We start from the raw sequence: 23286 nt of genomic DNA on the forward strand, positions 1-23286 counted from the left end.
GGCAAGTTACTGAGATGGCATTTACAATAATCGTTATAACCTGAGGACCTTTGCGTCGTCGAGTCTTATCACTATCGCCAGTGTCGGTGAGGTCATTGCGGTGGAGTGGCGCAACAGACCAGGAATATCACTGCACGCATAATGCCCACAGCTTGCCCAGTGAGCTCGTTCTTTGCATTAATTTTATAGCTTGGCAAAGCCTAGTCTAGAGAGCAGCTTGAGCGATCGTCGTTGGAGCCAACACGTGCCGATGACGACAGCCCACATGAACTATTGTCCGCTGCTCGGCTTTTCAGCTCGTCTACGAATACTTTTGATTATACTGGCTGCATGCTACATTGTCATGCTGATTGACGAATGCCGAGGCTCTTCAACACAATAGCCAGTGCCGCTTTGATGATTCTAGTCACGAGTCTATCTAGCTTATCCTATGCCATCCAGAGCACTAGATGCGGCGTCATCGGCCGTTACTCGTACTCTGTATCTGTACATCGTTCGTGGCTCAAAAGTCGGCTTGGGCAATCTTAACATATGCGTGTACAGAGACGCGAGATAAGAGCACACCCACCTCAGGCGATCTAGCTTGACGGCCCGATCGATAGTGGTGGAATTCGACGCTGTGTTCTTCAATGCAAGGTATGTAATCTAGCCAGCCGTGGGTTTCTTCCTCCGCTCAGAAGCGGGGAGTCCGGACCTGCGACGTGAGAGTCGGTAATAGCTTGCGCCGTATGGGTGGTTATTGCTGGTTGGGCACCCTGATAGTGATGGTGACGGTGAGGTCGATGGTGGAGTGTTTCTACAGTTCGATGTGTATCTTCCGGAGCATTGTGGGCTCTTATATATATGTGGAAGCTATTTAACATGCTGGTGATGATCATGTATGCCTCATCCTTACGCCTCCTTGCTATGCTTTGGGCTTTTTAGTCGGCTAAGCGCATCGGTATCGGGTATTCTGATGCACTAGACCAAGTAGCCAATGCCAACCAATGACTCTTGTGGCATTTTTGAATGATTCGGATTCATATTATTGTACTAGGCCTGGCGCCGGTTCCGTTCCCTTGTTCTTAGTAGTTAGGAGGAGCATTGCCTGGTGGGAGTAGTAAGTCTGATGACGCTACCGGGGTACTCAAGTGCAAAGGATGTACAAAGAGCACTCGGCTTGCGAGATTCTAACTGAATTTGGCGGCAGTTCCAATTCAGAAAACCGGACAGTCGCCGTAAGCCTCGGGTCAGTTCGATCCTTTGTCAGGTTTGCCTAGCCCAAGGTCTCGGTCTTGATCTTGCTCTGTAGGTATGTTTTCGCGTGCGGTATTGGCCATTTACTGAACTCTTTGGGCCGGGTGCATTTCAGTTCCTTGGATGTTATTTGTTGTTTTCTGACGGGAGGCTTCTGCCGAGTTTGTCTAGAGCTGTTGTTGGGGGGACTATCTTGGTAGGCACGGTGATCTTGGTATGTGCCGGTCCTGCTGTACCATGGGAACTACTCAGTAGTAGTTCAAAATCTTGAAAGCAGTAAAAGTAGGAGACTCGAACTACGTGGAAGAAGCTCACAGTTCAGAGCTAGTGTTGTGTCCTCTAGGACGGAAAGACTTAACCAAGTATATCATCTCTTCCGCACTGTTCTTCCTCCATCGAAGACTCGAGTCTGACAAAAGTCCGAACCGTTCTCCGTAAGCTCAATTGGCCAGGCCCCTCTTCTGATCCTGTTTGAGAGTCGTCTACCATTGGATTCTCGATGGTCGGCAGTGCCGGCGAATTAAAAAAAGTCGTACAGTGGCTCTTCGCCACTTCTATCAACAAAGGATTTATGCTTGGCAGCCAGCAATCTTCCTGTACTACTTACTGCGCCGTCCGCATTTGATGGCAGCTCAAGGGAAGAGATACTAATGGAAAGGAAATTGCATCTGTGGTTTAAGTTGCAAGACTAGGGAAGTACCTATGGGCCAGATCAACTTCAAGTAGTTGCCAACTACTGACAGTGTCATAGGTGGCAATTCTGTTCCTCCTCTGACCTAAAGGTATAAGTAGAGAATTATAAGTCACTGCCCCTTTCAATTCGTAATGGAATATCCTAACTGTGCTGGGATGGGAAGCGGATTCTTTCGCAAACAAGGGATTACGGTTGCAATCGGGAAAGTATTGTACCTGACAACCATGATTAGCGCTAGCCATTGACGATTATTCTACCTAGGTAGCTGAGAAATAATCCCGAGTCCCGCACACCATTGAGATACCAGACGGGGTAGTTGCGTTGCCCGTTGCCCCAGCCAAAGGGAGAGTTGGACTTTCCCTGATCCGGGGACAATAATGGATGAGATGGCACTTGTTTAGGGCTTACCTTACCTAGGTACCTCCGCCAAGTGGCCCCCTTAAAGCACCGTGCGGAAGCCCATTCTCAATGAGTTGAGAAAGCCTTCAGTTCTGCCAGAACATTTTACTTGATCTTCCTCAATCTCCGCGTTATCCATTTGCTGCAGAAAATGGATCCCTTCCAGAAGCTTGATTGGTTCATCCTGCGAGACATCCTGTCCAACCGCCCGGATCTCCCATCACAGCATAGCCTGCATAATGCATCTCCTTGCATCGCGGCGTGGATACATCGTTCCGAAAGTAATATTCTATTTGCCCAGATTATAGATACCATTATCGAAAATACGACACGCGGACGGGGGCTGCTGCCACATGTCCAGCATGCTGTCAGGCTTATTATCCTTGTCTGGAACCATCCCGATCCCGACTCAGATTCAGTTATGGCTGCAACCATTCTTGGCCATCGGACCAGTGATTCAGCGGTATATGTAGCCCTTCGGCAGCAACGATAGAAAGGAAAGATTGTTGAAAGAAGAATATGCCATCGTGCAGGGCTTTGTTCTTTGTGCTTTGTTTCCCAGGTCTTTGGTGAGGTGAGGCATATAGGCAAGCCATGTTCAGTGCATTTATACACTCAGCCTAGGGTTTGAAGATTCAAAGTATAAACAAACACTGAGATATTTATCTACATTCACTCCAGAAAGGGATATGGTAACGGCTTCTTTCAGATGTGCACCCTAGGGGCTTTTATACTCTGCTCTTGGAAACAATGCACTGAGATCCAGGCGCTAGGATTTTCAAGGTCAGCCCACCGCACCTGCCCTAGGACTGAGGATATGCCAACTGTAGATAGATAGGCGCAACAGTTAACTCTGTTATGTAGGAAAGCTCTCATAGTTTCATGGATAAATCTACTTCGCACTTTGTTGTCGATGGCATGAAACGGCGAAAACGGTGCCTGCGTATCTGAGCGCAGCGAACCTCTGACTGCTTCACCAACCTGAGCAGAGTTAACCTTGAGCTGACTGATTGACGTAATATACGAGGCATCAGGGATATCAAATCTTCAGGTTGTTGTTATTTACGTTCCCGCTGATAGATGTATAAAGAAAGTGTTCACGTGACAGAGCTGCCGGTGGAGGCGTTGCTGACCTAATCATCACTCACCTGCTACCACCAGCAACTCCAAGTCTCGCTTTATCATGAATTCAGTCTTGACTCTCGCCACCAGTACTCGCACGGGACTCTCGAACCGATCTCGATTCTTGACCGCTCCAGCACTCCCATAAGACAAGCCAACACTTCGCCCCAGTCCCTTACCCCCCGCCGACGAACCGCCGCTTCTTGCGTCATTGCTCGGAACAAATATTTCGTCTCCGAATCATGGTAACTGACGGTAGCTCTGCCTGCAGCTACTGAGGCGACCGCGCCGATAATACGCTACGAAGATGGATTTCCCGGGGCGCCTATCTCACGAACATGCGTTTTCTCCAGGTTTTCCCGATATAATGAATGATCCGGCCTACGATACAAACAGGAAAGGCAAGGAGAGGGAGCACGAGGAACAGGATACCTGTCGAATCTGTCGTGGAGAAGCTACGGAACAGGACCAGCTATACTACCCCTGCAAATGTAGCGGAAGTATACGATTCGTTCACCAGCCTTGCCTTGTGCAATGGCTTGCTCACTCGCAGAAGAAGCACTGTGAGCTGTGCAAGACTCCTTTCCACTTCACCAAAGTATACGATCCGGATATGCCCGACAACTTGCCCACTCTCCTGTTCATGAAGCAACTTTCGATCCATTCTCTTCGGTCCCTTGTTACATGGCTGCGCTGGGTTCTTGTAGCATTTGTCTGGCTTGGGTGGCTACCATGGTCTATGAGAGCAATCTGGAGGGCGTTGTTCTGGCTTGCTGATGGTCGTTGGTCGAGCAGTGACATTGCTCAGCAGGGCCTTCGGGAAGGCCACCACGGCCATAATGTTTCTGCTGCCGATGCGAGCTTGGCGACCAGCTCTTTGGCGGCTGAACCTAGCTCGATTGCGGGACAATCCCCGCTCGACCGTACCCCATCAATATTCAGTTTCTCCGCAGACGAACCTGTCTTACTGCAACTAATGAGAAAGGCATTTTCAACCCTCTTTTTTCCTGCGACGTTGACAAGCTTCGGCTCTACCGATTCTGCAAATGTGGCAACTGTTCCTCTCAAACGCCGTCCGTCTTGGCTCTCGGATGTCAAGTTCCTGAATTCGTTAACCCCGTCACCAACTTTCAATAACATCCTCATCGATACGTTGGAAGGCCAGCTTATTACCTTGCTCGTTGTGGTGTCGTTTATTCTGGTATTTCTGATCCGTGAATGGGTCGTTCAACAACAACCTCTCGACAACATTGCGGAAGGGGAGCGTGAGGCTGCAGATCAATTAATAGCGAATCACCGTCCTCAGCCTGAAGTTCATGAGCATGAGCACGAACCTGAGCCTGTACCCGAGACCGATGATCATTTACCGGAGGAAGATGTTCCAGAATTCGAAGAGCATAGTGATCGCGGCGAAGTGGCTCAAGATATGGATTCATCAAGGTTAGATGCCGAGATTGAATTGCCCGACAGGGAGTCTTTGGCCTTTGAATCATCTGCAAGTATACGAAATCTGCTCGGAGAAGGTCCTATCACACCTCCCATTCACCGAAACACTGAGGGCAATGGGGGGTTTAATTTCGAGCTTCCATCACCTCAGCAAACGCCTCAGCTCAACCAACAGCGGCCTGCAATCAACATGGAGTTATACATGGAGCTCTATCGCCTAGCAAATGGGGATTATCAAGAAATGCTCAGGATTATTCGTGAAGATCGCCGCTACGAAGAGCTTACATGGCATGTCACTGCAGCTAATAGACATGGACAGTTTTCTCCCGTCCGGCCAACTTCTCGTCTGTCTAATTCCACCTCTTTTGTGAATTCAGATACAGAGGCTGCGGACGACACACAGTCGGCTTTCACAGGGGCGCCGGGGATGGGCCGTCGTTATGTGCGAGATGTAGAGTCCGAGCTTGCCGACGGCGCAATTTCACAGAGAGAACGAGAGCCATCTCCCACTCTTGAGCCGATCTCAGATAACGCTGGTAGTGGAGCAGCAGGCTCGGACACGGCAGTTGCTGGTGTCGAATCTGGCGAGAATGTACGGGCATCCCAGGAAACGTCGCCGGCAGCTGACGAACCGCCCGCAAGTCTAACGAAAAGGGTTCTCGATTGGTTCTGGGCAGATGTTATTCCTGATGACCAGAACCAGGGACCGCAATTGGACATGGATGACGTGTTGGTTGAGGAACCTGCTGCTGAAGCACCCCTAGAGCATGTAGGTGACGACGGTAACTTTGATGTTGATGGCATTCAACCCGACAATGGAGCGTTTGCCGACATGGGTGTTGACCAAAATGATTTCGATGCGATTGAAGAAGCCGATGACCTTGATGGAATCCTGGAGCTCATCGGTATGCAGGGCCCCATCTTCGGCTTGTTGCAAAATGGTGTCTTCTGTGCACTATTGATCTCCTTCACTGTGGCCGCAGGTATTTGGCTCCCATACCTTGCTGGCAAAATCGCACTCGTTTTGCTAGCAAACCCAATCCAATTCATCCTTGGTATCCCAATGACGGCCGTCTCTGTCTTTGCAGACGTGGTCCTCGACACCCTTATTGGCAGTCTAGGATACGTCTTGTACTGGACGAGCGTTGTGGGGAGGCTGCTACTCAGTCCTTTCGGAACATTTGTCGCGCTAAGCGAATGGACCAAGCCCATTACGACCGCGTCTTTATCCCTTATTGATGCTAGCAGCCAGCGACTGGGCAGCGTGGTGAATACATTCTTTGTCTTCCACGAAGCCGATGTTCCTATGTTCTCTGTCATTTCCCACCACGCCCTCAAGATCCATGAAGCAAGGATCAGCTCGTTGCTCCGCTTGGCTTTCTTGTTCGGAAAGTTTCTGCTCCACGATATTCCGTTGTGCATCGGATCTGTTTCAGTCTTCAAGTCCGGCAACGATACAGCCAATGTCGGCAGTATCCTTACCTCTGCTCAAACCCAAATTTATGATGCCGGACGTGATATCTATGCTCGTTTCTACACGAGCCCGATGGCCTGGGCCAGCCCGAATGCTACAGGGGATCCTGTACGCACTGCGATGATTGACTATAACCTTGCTGTATGGGACACTAAGGATCGTACAATTGCCATATTCATGGGCTACCTCCTCGCTTCTGCTCTGGGTCTGGCTTATCTTCGAGTCGCCAGGTTTATTTCTGGCACAGACCGAGGACAAAGAGTCGAGGGCCTGGTCGCAGAGGGGCTTCATCAAGCAGGCGGCGTGATGAAAGTCATTCTCATTATTGGCATTGAGATGATAGTCTTCCCGTTGTATTGCGGTGCCCTCCTTGACATAGCATTGCTGCCTCTGTTCGAGAATGCCACCATTGTGTCGCGCATTGATTTCACATCGACACACACTCTTACCTCCCTCTTTGTGCACTGGTTCATTGGCACATGCTATATGTTTCACTTTGCTCTTTTTGTCTCAATGTGCAGGAAGACTATGAGAAGCGGTGTTCTCTGTAAGTTCTCAGCACGGAGTTAGTTTTGCAACCTTGACTGATGTTTTCAGATTTCATCCGTGACCCAGATGACCCTACCTTCCACCCAGTACGCGACGTCCTTGAAAGAAATATCACTACCCAGCTCCGCAAGATCGCATTTAGCGCTCTTGTTTATGGGGCCCTCGTCATTGTGTGCCTTGGCGGTGTCGTTTGGGGCATCCACTACGGATTTGACGGGGTACTGCCTGCTCATTGGTCATCTAAAGACCCTGTCCTGGAGTTCCCAATCGATCTGTTGTTCTACAACTTCGGAATCCCCCTTGCCATCCAAGCCTTCAAGCCCTCGGACGGGTTGCACTGTCTGTACAGCTGGTGGTTCCGAAAATGTGCCCGCCTCTTACGTCTTTCTGACTTCTTCTTTGGCGAAAGACATTCTGATGAAGAAGGGTGGAGCTCCCTTTCCGAGAGCATTACTGATGCTCAGCTCATTGAGGGTGAGAAGGGCCAAGAAACCATTGCTGATGGCAAGCCCTCAAGCACACAGCCACGGCGGCGGGGCGGCAAATTTGTTCGAGTCCCAGCCTCCGACCAAGTTCGCATCCCCAAGGGAAGTCCTGTGTTCTTGGAAGTCACTGAGGCCAACGAGCGGGTCGATGGAAAGCCTGACAACCTTCATGGACTTCATGGCCGTGGCAACAATCAATTTACCCAAGTCTACATTCCGCCGTTCTTCAGGACTAGAATTGCTGCATTCATTTTCTTCATCTGGATGTTTGCGGCGGCGACTGGAGTAGGTAGCACCATTGTCCCCTTGGTCATTGGTCGCAAAATCATGTCTCACTTCGTCCCGGGGCGGCCAGTTAATGATGTGTACGCATTATCCGCTGGACTAGGTGTTGCCTGCGCTGCAGCTGGTGCTATACTGTCTTGCCGGGCTGGTTTCCGTATGATGACAGGTCGCCTGGGCCCCTATCTACGATCTCCCGGGGAAGCGTTGCGCGCGACAGCGAGCGTTTTGCTCAGCGGTCTTCGACTCCTCTTCATTTCAACCGCTTTCTTGGTATACCTACCCTCCATATTCGCACTAGCGATAGAACTCTACCTGCTTGTTCCCATCCACACATACCTCGGCCACGAACGCGACCATGTCATCCACTTTGTCCAAGACTGGACACTGGGTGTGCTCTATGTCCAGATGGCCGTCAAACTGGCGCTGTGGCACACCAGATCTTGGCCCGCTGCGGTCCTCAACGGCATCTTCCGCGACGGCTGGCTAAAGCCAAACGTCAGACTCGCTACCCGGGCCCTGCTTCTCCCAATGACACTTCTCGCCCTAGTTGCCGTCACTCTACCTCTCTCGTTCGGGTTCGTCTCGAATCTAGCCATGTTCTCTTCCCGCCCGGAGCTACAGCCCAAGGTCTACCGCTACGCGTACCCGGCCACTTTCGCCATGGGACTTGGCGTTTGGCTGGTCTATCTGGCTTCTCGCCAGGTGGAGGTGTGGAAGGTGAGCATTCGCGATGAGTTCTTTCTGATCGGGGAACGTCTGCATAATTTCCGAGAGAAGAGAGCTCGGGAGGTGGGTGTTCCTCGGCGGGTGTTAGCTTAGACCGTGGCTCGAATCATCCTCGGCGGTTTTCTTTTACTGTTTTATTCTTGTACATCTAATTGGTCACTCATGACGAAACTGGATTGAATAATATGCTAGACTTGGTGTAGTGAATCGTCTGCCTTTCACTGACTGTATCGCCCTCATTCATAAATACCCTATGTCGGCTACTCACAATCTGCTCTATGATAGCCAAGGCTTGTCGAATAAGCCTCCAACCTTGGACCTTTATTCGATATAACGTAGACTAATATTCCAGCGAGCCGCAAAATCCCTTACCCAGGTAAGAACTGCCTCAATTGGTTCTCTCAGTCTGTGCATGACCAGTAGCCGGCAGTCACGACGCGTAGATCCCTGTCACTGGCGCACCGCAAAAGGAACGAGGCCACCGCGACCTGAGGAAGAAACAGCCCGAGAGTCACCTTCAATTTGCTACCGACCATCTTCATCATGGACCCTGTGAGCGCGCTCTTGTTTGCCGCTGCGGTGATTCAGCTGACACATTTCACCGACCAACTGCTCCGTGGAAGTCGGCCTCTCAGTCTGACGGCACCACAACCCTGACATGTCGCCGCGGCGGCCACAGACCCTATTCGACGATCTCCTAAATACGTTCACTGTTCTCTGCATCTGACTGAACATTCTCCCGTTCATCCGCTGCCAACTCAACGAGAACGCCACGTCCTTCGGCCAAACCGAGTACATCGACATGCTCAAAGTCATGTTAAGAGTCGACTCCCTTCCCAAGGCCTTTGAAGGCGCAAGCGCCTTGTCAAAGTCCGCTGCCGAAGACCCGCGCACGATGGCTGTGATCCTCAAATCGTGCCCGAACTCTGAATGGGTTCTGGATACCTTGCGCCATGTTCTTGCTAGAAGTTCTGGACCTCGCCATCCTTCTGTTGGCCCTATGGACTCTGATGTTAAGGATGTCATGGTGCGTTATGTGAAAGAGGCCTAGAGGTTTCGTTCGCGCTCATGGGAAAAAGAGGCTTGATTCGTCGGTCATTTACCACGCACAATGACGCAGCTGTCGATCTACGAATAGAAGCCGAGATGCGGGAAGACTCCTTTGATGACTCGCAACTGTGGCAAATCAACTTTACATATACTAGGCTTACCAGCAGGGGCCAACCCACGTCCTTTCCCATCCAACCATGCCACTTCTCGCTCTCGAAACGAATCCCTTGTACATGAATCAGCTGCCGGACCCGCACTGAAGGCAGCGACTACGATTTACAACCCCACCTTGCAGTCTTACACGATCTCTTCGCAGGCAAAACTCACTCCCCAGGTACCTCAAATCGCATGCAAGCACCCCGAGCACCAGGATAAACTGGTTGAAATTCTCGTCGACATGTCATATCTACCAGACATTACGAGACCCGGCGACGAAGGAAGAGAGGAGCCGTTGATCCTCCACAATATGACAATGTGGAAAGACCTGCCACTGCTGGGCTGGGAAATCAGACGGCATTGGGATTACGGCGTTCCGCTTCCAGATATCAAGACAAAGACAACCGGGGGCAGGGAGACCGCGATATCAAGGACTGTAAACCTGAATCGCTTCGTCGCTCTTCTAGTCGCAACTGTGGAGCCCATATTCGTGCCCGATGCATGGTTTGCGCTCGTGACGCTCCGCACAGCGCTTGAGATTCCATGGGTGCATATGCGGGCGGGCGAACCCTTGGAGGCCTGAATTCCTGCTGCGGCGGCGTGGATTGAGGTTCTAGGCGCGGAGATTCACGAATGGGATGACGGATATCAGTCAGGGCCCCTGGTTGGTGCTCCAGGGCGCGGAGGGCCGTTGTGGAAAGGGAAGCCCGGCTTCTGCAAAGAGAGATGGAGGCTCTGGAGAGAGAGATTCGGCGAGACTGCAGGGAAAGAAGATGAATCCGAACATGTCAGGAGAGTTGCAGCAGAAGCTGAGCTGATGATGAAGGAGATCGAAGCTGGAGATGTGGAGTAGATAGATACATGCTGCTTGAGCAGACAGCGAGCCGTTGGGCAGTAAGTACTAGGCAACTCATACTCACACTCAGTATGCAGTCCATGGAGATAGCATCCGGCAAGCAAGACTGCCCCATTTTCATCATAACGAGCTCCGTTTTGGTCCCTCGCAGGCACTCTTCTCCATGTTGTCTGCGCGTGTTCCGGGCCCTGGCACTGGACGGGACCGGGAAGCCCATTACGTCTCAAACCTTCCACATCCAATTGCCTATCCTCCTACCTAAATCACGGGCGTGAAGACCACCCTATTCAATTTCCATGTGTTAAGCGCAACTCGATGATCATAACCTTCCACTCGTCTGTTTGTCCCTGTCATCCCTTCGTTAGATCCAAGATGAACTCCTCTGGAATCACGATTCTTACAAGGGTCATGCAAGAGTCGGATCCAAGGCAAGGCAAGCGACCCTAGAAACTGGAGGTCTCAGACAGGCCATGAGAAATCCTTGGTTGTTTCCCGTTGGTCTTGTATGTGAGGCATAATGCGAATTTCAAGTCCTCTGAACTTCAGAACCGCTGCCGTAAGAAGCTTTCGCGTATTCCTTGGGTTTTGAAAGATAGGGTGCTTTCGACAAAAGGAGTATTAATTGTTTGGGTGCCTTGAAATAGAACCATCGTGCTTTCTGTAACCTGCATATCGCTTACAAGAAAGTCAATATCTCAAGGCAGTTAGCGAATTGAAGCGAGCTTTCGTGGAGGCCATGATCCTTGACTCGGTAGGAGGAACAGTAGAGGAGCAGTAGGAGGAGCAGAATCAGCATGTTCTCGGAAAATCCGAACCATCTCTCCCCTCACGTCACGCCTTGCCGCCACGATCTCGAGAGTATCAGCCGTGACCTGACACGCAGGGTCATGCTGAAGCAGGACCCGGAGATTCCTGGGACTGCGGGCACTTGCTATGATGGCTTCGGTAATTTGCACCCCCGACGCGCGCTGAAGAAGATTCGGCAGGAAGGCCTCAGAGAAGTTCCTTTCAGCTGCGAAGAAAGCTGTAACGACACCCTCCGTCAGTTCCGCGCTGTCCGTGTTGTCTAGGAGCCGTGTTAATGATTCTTCGCTCAGCCGACGGCCAGGACCACCTGACATGGCTCGCTGGAGATCCACAGAGCTAACGCGGGGGTTCCCATACTGGAACAGGATATTGATGTCAATTTTTAGATAGAGAGGCGGGTCGTAGCCGCTCGTCCCGGCCGCCACAAAGCATGACTGTCAATGGACTTTGACCGTTGCTTTGTAATGGCGTTCACGTTGGCACCATACTTTAGCAGTCGACGTATCAGGGGAGCGCTTCCATGCTCACAGATGTAGTGGAACGCAGTACCAAACTGGGGCGAACAACAGTCAATATTGATTCCTTTCTCGACAAGCAATGCAATTACTTGCGGATGATCTCCTATAGTAGCAGCCAGCAAAGCGGACCCAAAGAACCCCGCAGTAGTGTTTATGTCGACGCCTTTCTCAAAAAGGAGTTTTATGCACACCAAGGTTCTCAGTTAGGATGCTAGACGTAAGGAGGACCAAGTTTTCTTTTTTCAGGGCTAGCATCTGCCCCAGGGTCTAGCAGGGCTTGCACAATCGCAACGCATATAGATTCCTCGTATGATTCCAGCTCCGCAGTGAGTTGTCTCCGCCATAGAGCAGTTATCTTTGGAAGAAATTCGCGGACGCATTTTGTTACGGGTCCTGTGACAAAGTGCACTTGCTTGAAGTCAACGCGCCTTCCAGTGTTGCAGAGAGCGGGGTGCCATACTTTGAACACTTGTAGTTGATATTTACCCCTTCCTTGATCAAAGTCCGTACGAGGGCTGGCTGCTGGTGACATGCCGCTAGATGGATGGCACATCCACCATTATCGGAGTCCCTGTCGACATCACCGCCATGTGCAATGGTCGGCTCTACCTCTGCCATGTCTCCAGAGATACAAGCCAGCTCGAGCGCCTCTTTGCACGTTGGAAGCTGCTCAAATAATAGCGTGAAAACAGCATCAAAATGCGGGAGATCGTCAGGCTTACGCGCGGCTATTAGCGCTTTTTCACAAGCTCTTCTCCTGACCATATGATCAGGTAGATGCTGGAGTAAAAGCGCAACTTTTGGCTCGGGCTTTGAGACTTCTACATGCCTCGGTAAGGGCATTGAAGGCTGGTGGCGAGCTATAGACCCATGCTCCAGCCTCGAGCAGCTGTTCCATGACTTCCAGGGTGTCCGAGTGGGTGAATCGACCAATGACTGCGGGATCACGGTAACTGCTAAGTCTTCCACGGCTGTCTGGGCTGGAAAAGCCCAATGCAGCGCGAAATACTGAGCCGGAACACTCTTGAGCACTGTGCTCCCGCGGAATCTCCGCTCCAGCCTCGATGAGGCATTGCACAATGGGCAGCTAGCCAACTTCTCTCGAGGCAGCATGCTCGATCATCACTTTGACCAGATCATACGGGCAGTACAAAATAGCCACCTGGAACAGTGTTCTGTCCGAGTCGATGCTCAAATTGGCATCAGCTCCGTGTTCCAAGGGAAACTTGGCAATGCACTCCTACCGTGCTCTAATTGCCTTCTCTGTGCTCTAAGGGCTTGTCCCCAAAGAAACCCGTGTCCTGTTTTGTGGGTTCGCTCGATTTTGCGCAAACGGGCTTGCAGTGGAGTTCTCGATGGTCGCCTTTGTGTTGGGCCAGTTCTCCGGTTGCTATCATCTCTATCGTCACTGGGGCGCCTGGAGGACCCTTTGACAGCAGCGTTAACTGCCGGTTCCTGATGGACTAGGTATTTATTTGACAGTGTCGAGGTAACCTGCCACGCCTGCTTCACAGCGACCTTGATCCAACGTAGTCTGTTTTTTCTCACCTACAATATGACTGAAGTTAATTCCAACGAATGAATATGTAGGGTCCTGTGCTTACTTACGTTTTAACTATCTTGGAGAAGAACAGTTTTAGTTTCCGGAGGCATCCCTTGCGGCCAGCAGACACGAGTAAAAGTCAACACACTCCGATGTGCCTCAATGTTTTCTATCAAAGGTGGCAGGAGATAGTCGACAATGTCTGCGTGCTCTCCCGATAAAGCTGATTGGAGTCCTTTCTTGAAGTCCTCCACCGCGAGAGCAACCCCTGGGTGTCGTGTTCGACAAGACATGCTAGGGTTTGTAATGAACCGGATCGAGAGGCCGCTTGGAACGCCCGAGTAAAAGGTCGTGGTTCAAATTGCTGAAGGTTGTGAGATAAAAATCTAATGGTGGCTAGGCTGTTGAACTCTGCAGACTTTTCCAATGTGAATCTCTGTAGCCGATGTCGTTCTGTGTCATCCACAAGCTCCAGATCATATTTGACACTGGACGCCCGGTCACCCCGGCACCCAAAGAGGACAATGGAGGAGATAGCATGCGGGTGGGATACCTTTGATTAAAAATGGCAGTCAGCATGCTTTACAGCAGAAACGGTATAGCAAACGCTTGGGTCTACCTCTTTGGCCCCTCTCCGAAACAAGTCGTTGGGGAAACTCCGCATCGAACTGATCTATTTCACCTCGTACACGGGCCTGATTGCCGTCCGTTCCCCGGCAGTTCTCGTAGGAGAGTAAGCTTTTCAGGATCTCAGTATGCTCGCTCCAAAGGCACGCTCTAGAGCTCCGACAATATACATTTGCAGGCCGATTTCCACACGCAGTACTCTTCCAGCCACATTCGAATTCGAATGTTCGTTCATTACCGCCGCCCATAGGGCCTGTCCAACAAACATGATATTCCTCCACCTGTGACTGCTTCGCGCTATCGAGAATCTTTCTGCACAGTCCCAATGTGCCCTTTGGCAGCAGAGACCTCAAAGCAGAGCCTTCGACTTGTGCGCTTTGGTCGTAGGCAATTTCGTTTCGCTGAGCACTGTAGGAAGCGCGGTCTGACTGTGATTGAGACTTTCGATTATTCGTTAGCTCATAAAGCTCAAGTTAGGGCAGCTGCCTGAGAGGTCCATAATTGCATAGTTCGCTTATTTGGTCCAAACGGTAAAATACATATGTAACCCTTGAAGACTCCGTCCTCATATCTTCACCATTGGAATTCACACAACTCCATACTACTGAACCCAGCATTAACAGAGCCGCCTATGTTCTGCCTGCGTCTTTAGCCTTCTGTCTCACCCTCGGTTGTTGGCATTGGGATAGGACCTCCTGGTGAGTCCTGCAATCTCGCAGTCAAGACCTCGACGCCTGTTTCCGTGACGAGCAAGGTATGTTCTATTCGCGATATCATATTAGTGAGCAAGCCTCGGGCACAAATGGATTTATCACCTTGCTGTACATACCAAATTGGGCAGTCCGTTTGCCATCAACAGTGACATTCGTCCAGTCATCCGGCCAATAAATCTCCCTCGGTTTCCCCAGCGCAAGAATAGGTTCAATCGTAAAGGTCATTCCGGGCTTACATACACCGACGGCCTTGTTCTTGCCATAGTGAGGGATCCATGGCGGCGGGTGGAATTCCTTGTTGATTCCATGGCCACCCCAGGTAGTAACAACATTGCAGTTGCGGGAATTCGCATGCTTCTCGATCACACGACCAAACTCCCGGATTGGAGTGCCGGGCTTGACGAGCTCGATTGCTTTGTCGAGGCATTCGCGTGTCGTTTCGATTACTCTGACCGAGTCGGGGTCTGCCTTGGCTCGGTCGCCGACGTAGTATGTTTCGTTTACGTCGGCGTGGTAGCCGCCATGGTAGAGTGAGATGTCGAGATTGATGATGTCGCCATCGAGGAGGATGCGCTGGTCGGGGATACCGTGGCAGATCACTTCATTTACAGAAGTGCACAGCGATTTGGGGAAGTGGTTGTAGTTCAAGGGTGATGGATATGACTGTCAAGATTAGGAAAGTGATTCGATAAACTTCAACCGAGGGCTAGCCTACCTCTCGCTCTACGCAAGCTTTGTGGCAGACCTCGTCTAGTTAATCTGTGGTAACCCCCGGCTTGACAGCAGCGGCGGTGATATCTAGCACCTCTCGAGCTAACCTGCAAACCTTGCGCATTGCCTCCTGGCCCTTGGCGTCTAAAATATCAATCTTCGTCCTGCTTAGGCGTCGCTCGGCCTTTGGTACACCATCCGCGGCCCAATCAGGGTGCTTTATTGACCTGGGAACCATTCGCATGGGGGACAGCGGGTAGACCGGTCGAACAGTGCCCGTGAAGGCGATTTGGGGGAAAGGATTATACAATCCGCTCCCTGGGTCTGGGTTAGAAGTGAGTCCTGGAGGGACAATTCTGCGGACGGTACCATTGTTTGATTTGCCATCGGCCGTTTTGTGGATGGTTTTGTGTTGACTCTAAGTACCACAGAAAACCCATTAGCTCCCAGTACTGTGGAGTTTAACCGGACGGAAATCTAGGTAAACAAACCCAGTTCTTCTTGAAGCAGTCCTGAGAGCAGAAATAGCTGTCTTTGATGCCGATCTTCAGACAGGTCGGACATTGTAAGTCTCCAGCATCATTCTCACAGTCTACACCCAGGCACTTTCTGGTGCCCGACATCGCGAGAGGTGGGTGTTCTCTGGATGATATGTGGTTGTAGTAAGGTTTTCGCCTGGGGAACTGATCCAGGGACCCCGCCAGCTCCACGAGATCCACGAGATCCAAGTAGCACTAGCGCCATGCTAACCTGAGCGCACGAGCCACTCTCGGGCTGGCTCTGGGCGTTGGGGTGGCTGCCCGAGTGCCTTCCAAGCACACAGTTCCAGATACCCATCTACCCTCCTGCGTAGCTCGACCCAAGAGTAGAAGCGTAGACGGCCAGTTCGCCAAACACCGAACATGAGCGGGGCTCTTGGTTGTGCCACCCACTCGGGCCGCAGATTGCACCCTGCAGATCATGCAAGCCTACTTAGTAGAGTCCATAGCCCATGTCAGACAGCTCTCAAGGTCCCCGGTCTCGTCAAGGTACTACCAGATAGAACACTTGTTCTGCCCACCATATCGGATCCCAAAGGTGCGATGGGTATCCACTTCATCGCGGGCTGGTCTGGGCCTTGGAAGGGCTGTTGATTGTTGACGGCGAATCGCTGTTGCTCATCTTCGAACTCTGGCAATGAGCTTAATTGGTCTTTTTTAACATTCAGCCGGGGTCCTCATCTATAATTGTGGCTTCCACACTGCATCGTCGCGGAAGCTATATGATGTAGGAGGGATAGATGACGCCATACGGTAGACGAGGCCCCGCATATGCTGATTTGACCCCGCACATCGCGCAAGATAAGGCAAATACATTCATCTGATGACTGCACTTCACTTTCACAGTTCAGCCACTCCAGCAACCATGGGACAAGACAAACCCGTAATCGGCATCCTCTCTATTGGCGAAATGGGCCTCGGCATCGCAAATCTCCTCATCAGCCACGGCTACCGAGTCGCGAGCTACGTACAAGATAGAAGGTACATAATGTCTATCAGCCAGGATCTCCCATTATACAAAGCAGCTAACATCAAATGAAATAGCAAACGCACACAAGAACGAGCAGCTTCAATACCTATTGAGTGCGTGGCCTCGCTCCAAGCCCTCGTCCAGCAATCTACCGTCATCCTGTCAATCGTGCCTCCGAAAGACTCCGCCTCAACGGCGCAGAGCATTCTTGACAATTCCCCAACCTCTGAGAAGGAGCCTACCTACTACCTTGATCTCAACGCCACTGCGCCCTCGCTCGCCAAACATACAGCCGACCTCTTCAGCGCAAATGGAAACATCATCTACATAGACGGCGGGATCATCGGCGGTCCACCGACCCCCAATCCAAATCCAACCTCCAACTCATCAGAACCACAGGACACCTGGACGGAACCGTCCCTCGTCACTTCAGGCCCGACATGCCTCCCCGATACAGAAGTCTACAACCACCTCACCGAAACCCTCAACATCGAGCACATCTCACCAACCATCGGCGCAGCCTCAGGAACAAAGCTCTGCTTCGCAAGCATGACAAAAGGATTCTTCGCGTTGGCAATCCAGTCATTTGTTACGGCGGAGAAAATGGGCGTTGCATCTGATTTGAGACGGTACATGGAGAGGCATAATTCTGCGACGTTGAAGATTGCTGAGAGGGGACTTGTCGGGATGCCACCGAAGGCTTGGAGGTGGGTTAATGAGATGCAGCAGATTGGGGGGATGATGGAGGATCAAGGGGGGTTTCGGAGAGGGTTGTAAGTCTTCTCTCCTTTCTTTATTCCTGATGTTATGGCTGATGGTTCGTCTTGTAGGTTTGAGGAGATCGCGGAGGTGTATAGGGTTGTTACGGAGGATACGGCGCTAGGTCTGGAGCAGGCGGAGAACAGGGAGAGAGGGATGACGGTGGAAGATGTTGTTGCTGTCATGAAAGATGGGATGGATGCTACGAGGCAAACGAAGGAGAAGGCAGAGTGATGGGTAGAGTATGTACCAGCCTGGCCAAGAAGATCGGTGGATCACCCAGGTTGACTGGGTCACTGGGAAATGGTATAGGCTTGAGAATGCAAAAAACGGCTGCCTTACACGGTTGCACTGCAGTTCTCCTTGTCAGCAGGGAAGGGGCGTACATCTCTCACATTTTCGAGACACCAGTCTTTTATGAATGGCGCCAGGTTAAGTATCCCGATAACTGGGACGAGAACCTCATTACATACAACCCCGACTCACCCAGCTCCCTAGACGATCACCCAGCAGAAGGCCTAACTATATAGCCTGCGAAATCCCCCAACCCTCCACCAACCCGCCGCTCGTCAACGAATGGCTCTTCTCAAAAATCACAAACAGGTGCCACGAGAAGATACCCAATGGCAAGGATATGTTCGACAAAAGACAGCAAACCAATTTCTTGGACGGCAAGTACCTCCGACGGTAAACTCACCTACCACGCAGAAGTCATCTGGTATGAGGGCTGCGAAAGCCTCGCCGTCGCTTTTACTGTCTGAAGAGACGGAGGTGGCGTCGGAGGCTTTGCGCTTTTTGGAGTTGGGGTTGGGGTTTGCATTTTCGGCGTTGGTTGTGCTTGTGCTTGTGCTTGATGACGCTCCTCCTAATCTCAACTTTGCCGTTGAGGGTGGCGATTAGGTCGGGGGTTGGGACGAGGCCGTGCCGGGTTACTTTGGCGATGGTGTCTGCTAGGGTCATGACCTTTGCCATTTTGGGTGGGTGTTTGGTGGTGTTGGGATATGATGGGGAAGAGGTAATAGGGATAGGGGAGTATACATAGGTCGAGGGGGACTCGTTATCGGCTTATCTTATCGGGGGTTAAACAACGCGTCGGAGATGCGGGGTCATGCGTTGGGACCTGTCATATTCTGGGGCCACGAAGTTACCGTCTACGTAATTGGACTCCGTACGGAGGCGAGAAGATGTTTCAAGGTACATTAGGTAGGAATACATTTGTTCAATATTTACTCTCATCATCAGGATTGCAACAGGGGTATTAATTCAAAAGCCAAGGGTCGTTAGAAGGTGTCATCGTGGGTAGGAGTCAAGACAGGCTCGAGGGTATATACAGGGTAGGTAGGATAGAAAGAACATGGAGAAGAGGATGGACTGAGGTGAATAGACTGAGTGAGCTACGCAATCTGTCTTTCCAGACTGCGCCCCGGCCCAGGCGTAAGGATGGGCGGTAAATTCTGATACGGGTCTCTGAGTCCACGACTCGTATGCACGGTGCCGACGCTCTGATCGTCGAGTCGCATTCGCTGAAGATCGACGGGAAGTTGATCAGGTAAGGGGAGAGGGGCTTGATACCGCGGGTTCTGAGGGATAGGTTGTTGCATGTAGAGCGACTCGTCGGGCCGGCCAGGAAGAGTGACATTTGTTGCCTGCAATGTGCGAGCGATGTCCTCGAGGAGGACCTCCATCGGCGCGATGTAGGCCGTTCGACTCTTATCGGACCAAGCTAGGACAGCGCCACAGACGCGGCCGGTGGACTTGTGGAAGACCCAGGCGCCAGAGTCACCGGGGACTAGAAGCAGTCAAGTCAGCATGAGAAGAACATGAGTTGGGTGGTTGGTGAGCTGCACTCACTCACCTCCAAAGTTCCCGTCCACCCCGAAGCTTGTGGAGAATGTGTGCCGGCCATGGAGTTTGACTATCGTCATTGCTTTTGAGATCTGTCCTGTTTGTAAACCGCTGGTCCGTCCGCAGCAGTGGACGTCCATACCACCGAGTTCCTCTAACCGCGCAATGTCGTTCAAGTGAATGGGGATTCGTTGCTGTGGCGGGATTGGCTCGCCCAATCTCCGTCGCGCTAGTGCGACTGGAGAGAGCGAAGGTTTGTCATAGACGATATTACGCGCGTCCATGCGATCATCGTTGATCTTTATCAGAGCCCAGTCAATTTCATGTCTGAGCCCTTTTCGCGTCCAGCGGCGAACACCCGATGATGCATGGACGTACCCAAAAGTGTGAGAAGCAAGATGCTCGTCGTCTCGATCCTCCGGGCTTGGAAAGAAGTCTTCGCGGACGTCATCAATCGCAGGCTGCGTGACATAAAGAGCAGGCTCTTCTCCTGGGTCGATTCCAGCAGTGTCTCCAATTGAAGCTGCATCTTCGTCGTCGTAACCAAAGTCATCATCGCCCTCGCCCTCGCCCTCGTCCGATGAATACCCTTCAGAGAGAGCAAAGTCGTCGTAATAGTCGTCGCCATCCTCATCGTCAGAGATCTCGAACTCAAAATCACGCTCAGATGGGTCTTCATCACACCATGTGAATTGAAGCTGTGGGTCTTGAGAAACCCTATCACGGGGCCAGTTTGCGCATGACCGAAGAGGAGTGTCATTGACGGCTTCATGTAAATCTTCCGCATCCTCTTGGTCACTGGGAGCTTCGAGCATGTGGTGGACTGTCATACCATAGGGGACACCATCAACTAGGATGGCACCACCGTAAGACACGGGAGGGAGATGTTCATCATTCATGAAGGCACCGATGGAGGCACCGCAGAGAGGGTACTGCTGATAGCAGGGATTCGGGTCTTGTGGAGGTGGAGGGGCCTCAATTGTGCTCTGAGGCCCGGTTCGCGCCGGCCGACGACGCTTCTTGCGCGGGACTTTTGATCGCTCAATGTCTCCGCGAAGCACAAGCAAGTCCCAATCCTCTCTCTCAAGAGGGAAATACCTCTTGAGCGCAGCCCTGACCTTTTTCACGCTAGCACACGTGATGCAGATTGTCGTCTTTGCGTTTTCGAGTTCGTCACCAGTCATCATGAGACTGACGCCGCAAGATTCCGACGAATCTTTCAAGATCTTCTGTAGAAGCTTCCTTAACTTGGGTAGCATCTGGAAGTTCCACTCGTTAAGATGCTCTTGGGGGATCTCAACAGTTGTGAGTTTCTTGAAGGTGCGCTTTTTCAGTTTTTTCTCTTCAAGACCAACCCTCATCAACTTCCTCTCTGGAACAGGAGGAGCGACAGGCATTGGGTTCCGGGTTACCGGTGTGGGTGCTTTGAATTCTCGTGCAGCTTGCTTTGCCGCATCAGCCTCTGAACCAGGAACCAGGGCGAGAGGTAGACAATCATCCAGCTCTTCAGCCCCCGGGGCGGAAAAGATATCGATCCTGCAGCATGACCAGGTAATCTTGCAGAGTGTGTAAAGGAAGTTCATGGAGAAAGCAAAGGTGCTCTCCGGTGCCGAGAGATCCAAGACGGGGTAGTGGAAGGTCTGAGGAATCCTCAGGTTGAGGTCATCAAAGGGCTGAGTCGAGAGGTGGAAGTTCGGGGCGTCGAGACACAGCTGGACCACATGGATATACGCACTGCCGCACTTGGGCCCCAGCTTTTTGAGATACATGCTCTCGACTCTTTGCTTGAAGATAGAGTTGTTATATTTCAGCTTCCACAACCGACTGATAGGTGTCCACAGACCGATCTCCATCAGGACCAAGCCGAGAGAGTAGAGGTCGTAGGCCCAGGCTGCATCATCGTTGGTCGACCTCTTGTCGTCGGGATGGCGGTACATGCTCTCAGAAAGTGGCTCAGGGGATGGGTTGTTCCCAGAGAACTGGGCAAAGGACGTAAGGTAAGGACGGCGGAGGTCATTGGTGAGCCCAAGTTCGTTTTGGTTTGAGCTTGTCAGGCCGGGGAAGATGAGCACGTTGCTGCTGTTGATGTTGCCGTGAACAAGGTTCTGGCTGCGGAGCTGCAATACAGCCATCAAGAGGTCATAGGCAAGACGGAACCTGGTCTCCAAGCTTGGTACAGGGTGGTCTTCGCCCATCTGAAGAAGGGAAACCAGTGGCTTGGGCTTGAGTCCATTGAGAAGCTCAGTGGGATTTTGGAGGAAGGGGAAGTAGTCGATCGGCATTTGGTATACAAACGCATATCGAGAGTTGGGTCGGTCAATGTAATAACCGAGGAAGTTCAAGAGGCCCAGATGAGAGACTCGCGCATCCTGAACCAGTTGCTGAAGGGTTTGGTGTACGTTGTCTAGACGTGTATCTTCGGGGTAAGGAGCGTTGGAAGATGCATCAAGGACCATGGGCGTATATTCAACCAAGATACTGACAGTGGAATCCTTGATGTTGTGGGGGAAAGGCAGAGCTGACGTTTTCATGCGGCCGAGGACTCGAGAGTTCGTCGAGGCAGCCACCATCTCATACGGGGGCGGGTTATTGTCGTGGGATGCACCAGTCAGTTGGAGCGCCGATCGATCAATGAGGTAGCTTTTTGATTCGACAAAAGGCTTGCTGAAAGACCTCTCCAGTTGTGGGTGCTCAAAGACGGGCGATTGAGTGACGGCATTGAGGTTTGTGAAGGGAGAGTACTCAAAAGCCTCCTTCGACTTCGAAGTTGGCGAGCCTTGATATCTCTGCGAACTATCAAAAGAAGCGCCGTGATATGGCTTGGAATCCTGAAGCTTTGTGCGGCCGGGCTCACCAGAGCCGGTCTGAGGAGACGGATAGGATCGGGTGCGGCCCTTGCCCGAGGGCTGTGCGCTGGCGGTCATATCGCGACGAGAACCGGAAAGGTCGTAAAGAACATCGATGCATGCCGTCAATTCAGTAAGGAGAGTCTTGGAGCGATTGATCTCAGCAGTAGTCCAGTTGGTTTTGTTCGAAAAACCGCCAAGACTATCCGCCGCAGGGGATTCAGCTTTCCCACTCTTCGACGGCAAATCAGACGCTCCCTTATTCTGTATACGTTCTGCCTCACTAAGTAGATTCTGAATCGAGGACATAACACTCTCCACCACATCGCTGAACCCGGCCTGCATCAACGACTCGTCGATATCGTTCGGCTGAGCGGCGCTCGCATCGCTCCAGTCTAGACCCCATGCCAGAAGCCTGTCCTTCTGAATCACGAAATTGCGGTTGATCGAAATGAGCTCGGGGTTATCGACAGCATTGGACGCGGTGGTGACGCTCTCACAAGATGTCTTCGTGTCGGTGTACATCTTTGTGAGGCGGCGCTGGAGGTATGAGCCCCCATGGCGCGGGAGTACGGACATCTTGGCGGGAGGCGAGCGTGGGGACGACTCGACGGATGCGGGGGGTTGGTTTCAGCACATTTCAGGCGTGAGCGCGGTGTCGCTGGCGCAGATGCAGAGATACGATACTGGCGATGGAGATCAGGGCATAGATGAAGAGATCAAGAGCAGACTGCAAGAGAGGAGCAGGTTCGAATAAGAATATGGAGGGTGGGAGGGAATTCTGTTGCCTAACCAATCGGGAGTGGCGAGTGGTGCAAAGCCTCATTGCCAAGCCACAGATCCGCATGTGTCACGTGCCAGGCAACCACTTTGCTTGAATGGCTCAGCGTGATTGGTCACTGTGGGGAAACCTTACTCTGGTGGAGCCGA

At 51.8% G+C, this 23286-nt stretch overlaps 5 protein-coding genes across 5 annotated transcripts; 3 read left to right on the forward strand and 2 right to left on the reverse strand.

The window, feature by feature from the left end:
* Nucleotides 1-3523: 3523 nt before the first annotated feature.
* BDV17DRAFT_272973 (E3 ubiquitin-protein ligase SSM4) lies at nucleotides 3524-8623 on the forward strand. Its single transcript, XM_073758971.1, has 2 exons — nucleotides 3524-6918; nucleotides 6969-8623. The coding sequence occupies exons 1-2, from the start codon at nucleotides 3759-3761 to the stop codon at nucleotides 8507-8509; spliced, it is 4701 nt and encodes a 1566-aa protein (XP_073611858.1). The 5' UTR covers nucleotides 3524-3758; the 3' UTR covers nucleotides 8510-8623.
* Nucleotides 8624-9369: 746 nt separating this feature from the next.
* Nucleotides 9370-11008, forward strand: BDV17DRAFT_300531 (DUF3632 domain-containing protein; the record flags this gene model as incomplete). The annotated part of the gene is made up of 4 exons (XM_073764081.1): nucleotides 9370-9443; nucleotides 9709-9760; nucleotides 9801-10169; nucleotides 10233-11008. The coding sequence occupies 4 exons, from the start codon at nucleotides 9370-9372 to the stop codon at nucleotides 10473-10475; spliced, it is 738 nt and encodes a 245-aa protein (XP_073611859.1). The 3' UTR covers nucleotides 10476-11008.
* Nucleotides 11009-14240: 3232 nt separating this feature from the next.
* On the reverse strand, nucleotides 14241-16497 carry fpaI (putative methionine aminopeptidase, type I). Its single transcript, XM_073764082.1, has 5 exons — nucleotides 15889-16497; nucleotides 15468-15815; nucleotides 15402-15431; nucleotides 14803-15349; nucleotides 14241-14734 (listed from the first exon to the last, which is right to left on the reverse strand). The coding sequence occupies exons 1-5, from the start codon at nucleotides 16018-16020 to the stop codon at nucleotides 14622-14624; spliced, it is 1170 nt and encodes a 389-aa protein (XP_073611860.1). The 5' UTR covers nucleotides 16021-16497; the 3' UTR covers nucleotides 14241-14621.
* A 304-nt stretch (nucleotides 16498-16801) lies between these two features.
* On the forward strand, nucleotides 16802-17899 carry BDV17DRAFT_284239 (6-phosphogluconate dehydrogenase; the record flags this gene model as incomplete). The annotated part of the gene is made up of 3 exons (XM_073760499.1): nucleotides 16802-16917; nucleotides 16981-17679; nucleotides 17737-17899. The coding sequence occupies 3 exons, from the start codon at nucleotides 16802-16804 to the stop codon at nucleotides 17897-17899; spliced, it is 978 nt and encodes a 325-aa protein (XP_073611861.1).
* Nucleotides 17900-19059: 1160 nt separating this feature from the next.
* BDV17DRAFT_294844 (uncharacterized protein) lies at nucleotides 19060-22935 on the reverse strand (the record flags this gene model as incomplete). Its single annotated transcript, XM_073762930.1, has 2 exons — nucleotides 19060-19454; nucleotides 19521-22935. The coding sequence occupies 2 exons, from the start codon at nucleotides 22933-22935 to the stop codon at nucleotides 19060-19062; spliced, it is 3810 nt and encodes a 1269-aa protein (XP_073611862.1).
* Nucleotides 22936-23286: the final 351 nt, after the last annotated feature.

Source organism: Aspergillus undulatus (genome assembly GCF_047715775.1).
Source record: "Aspergillus undulatus strain CBS 261.88 unplaced genomic scaffold BDV17scaffold_59, whole genome shotgun sequence".
NCBI lineage: Eukaryota > Fungi > Ascomycota > Eurotiomycetes > Eurotiales > Aspergillaceae > Aspergillus > Aspergillus undulatus.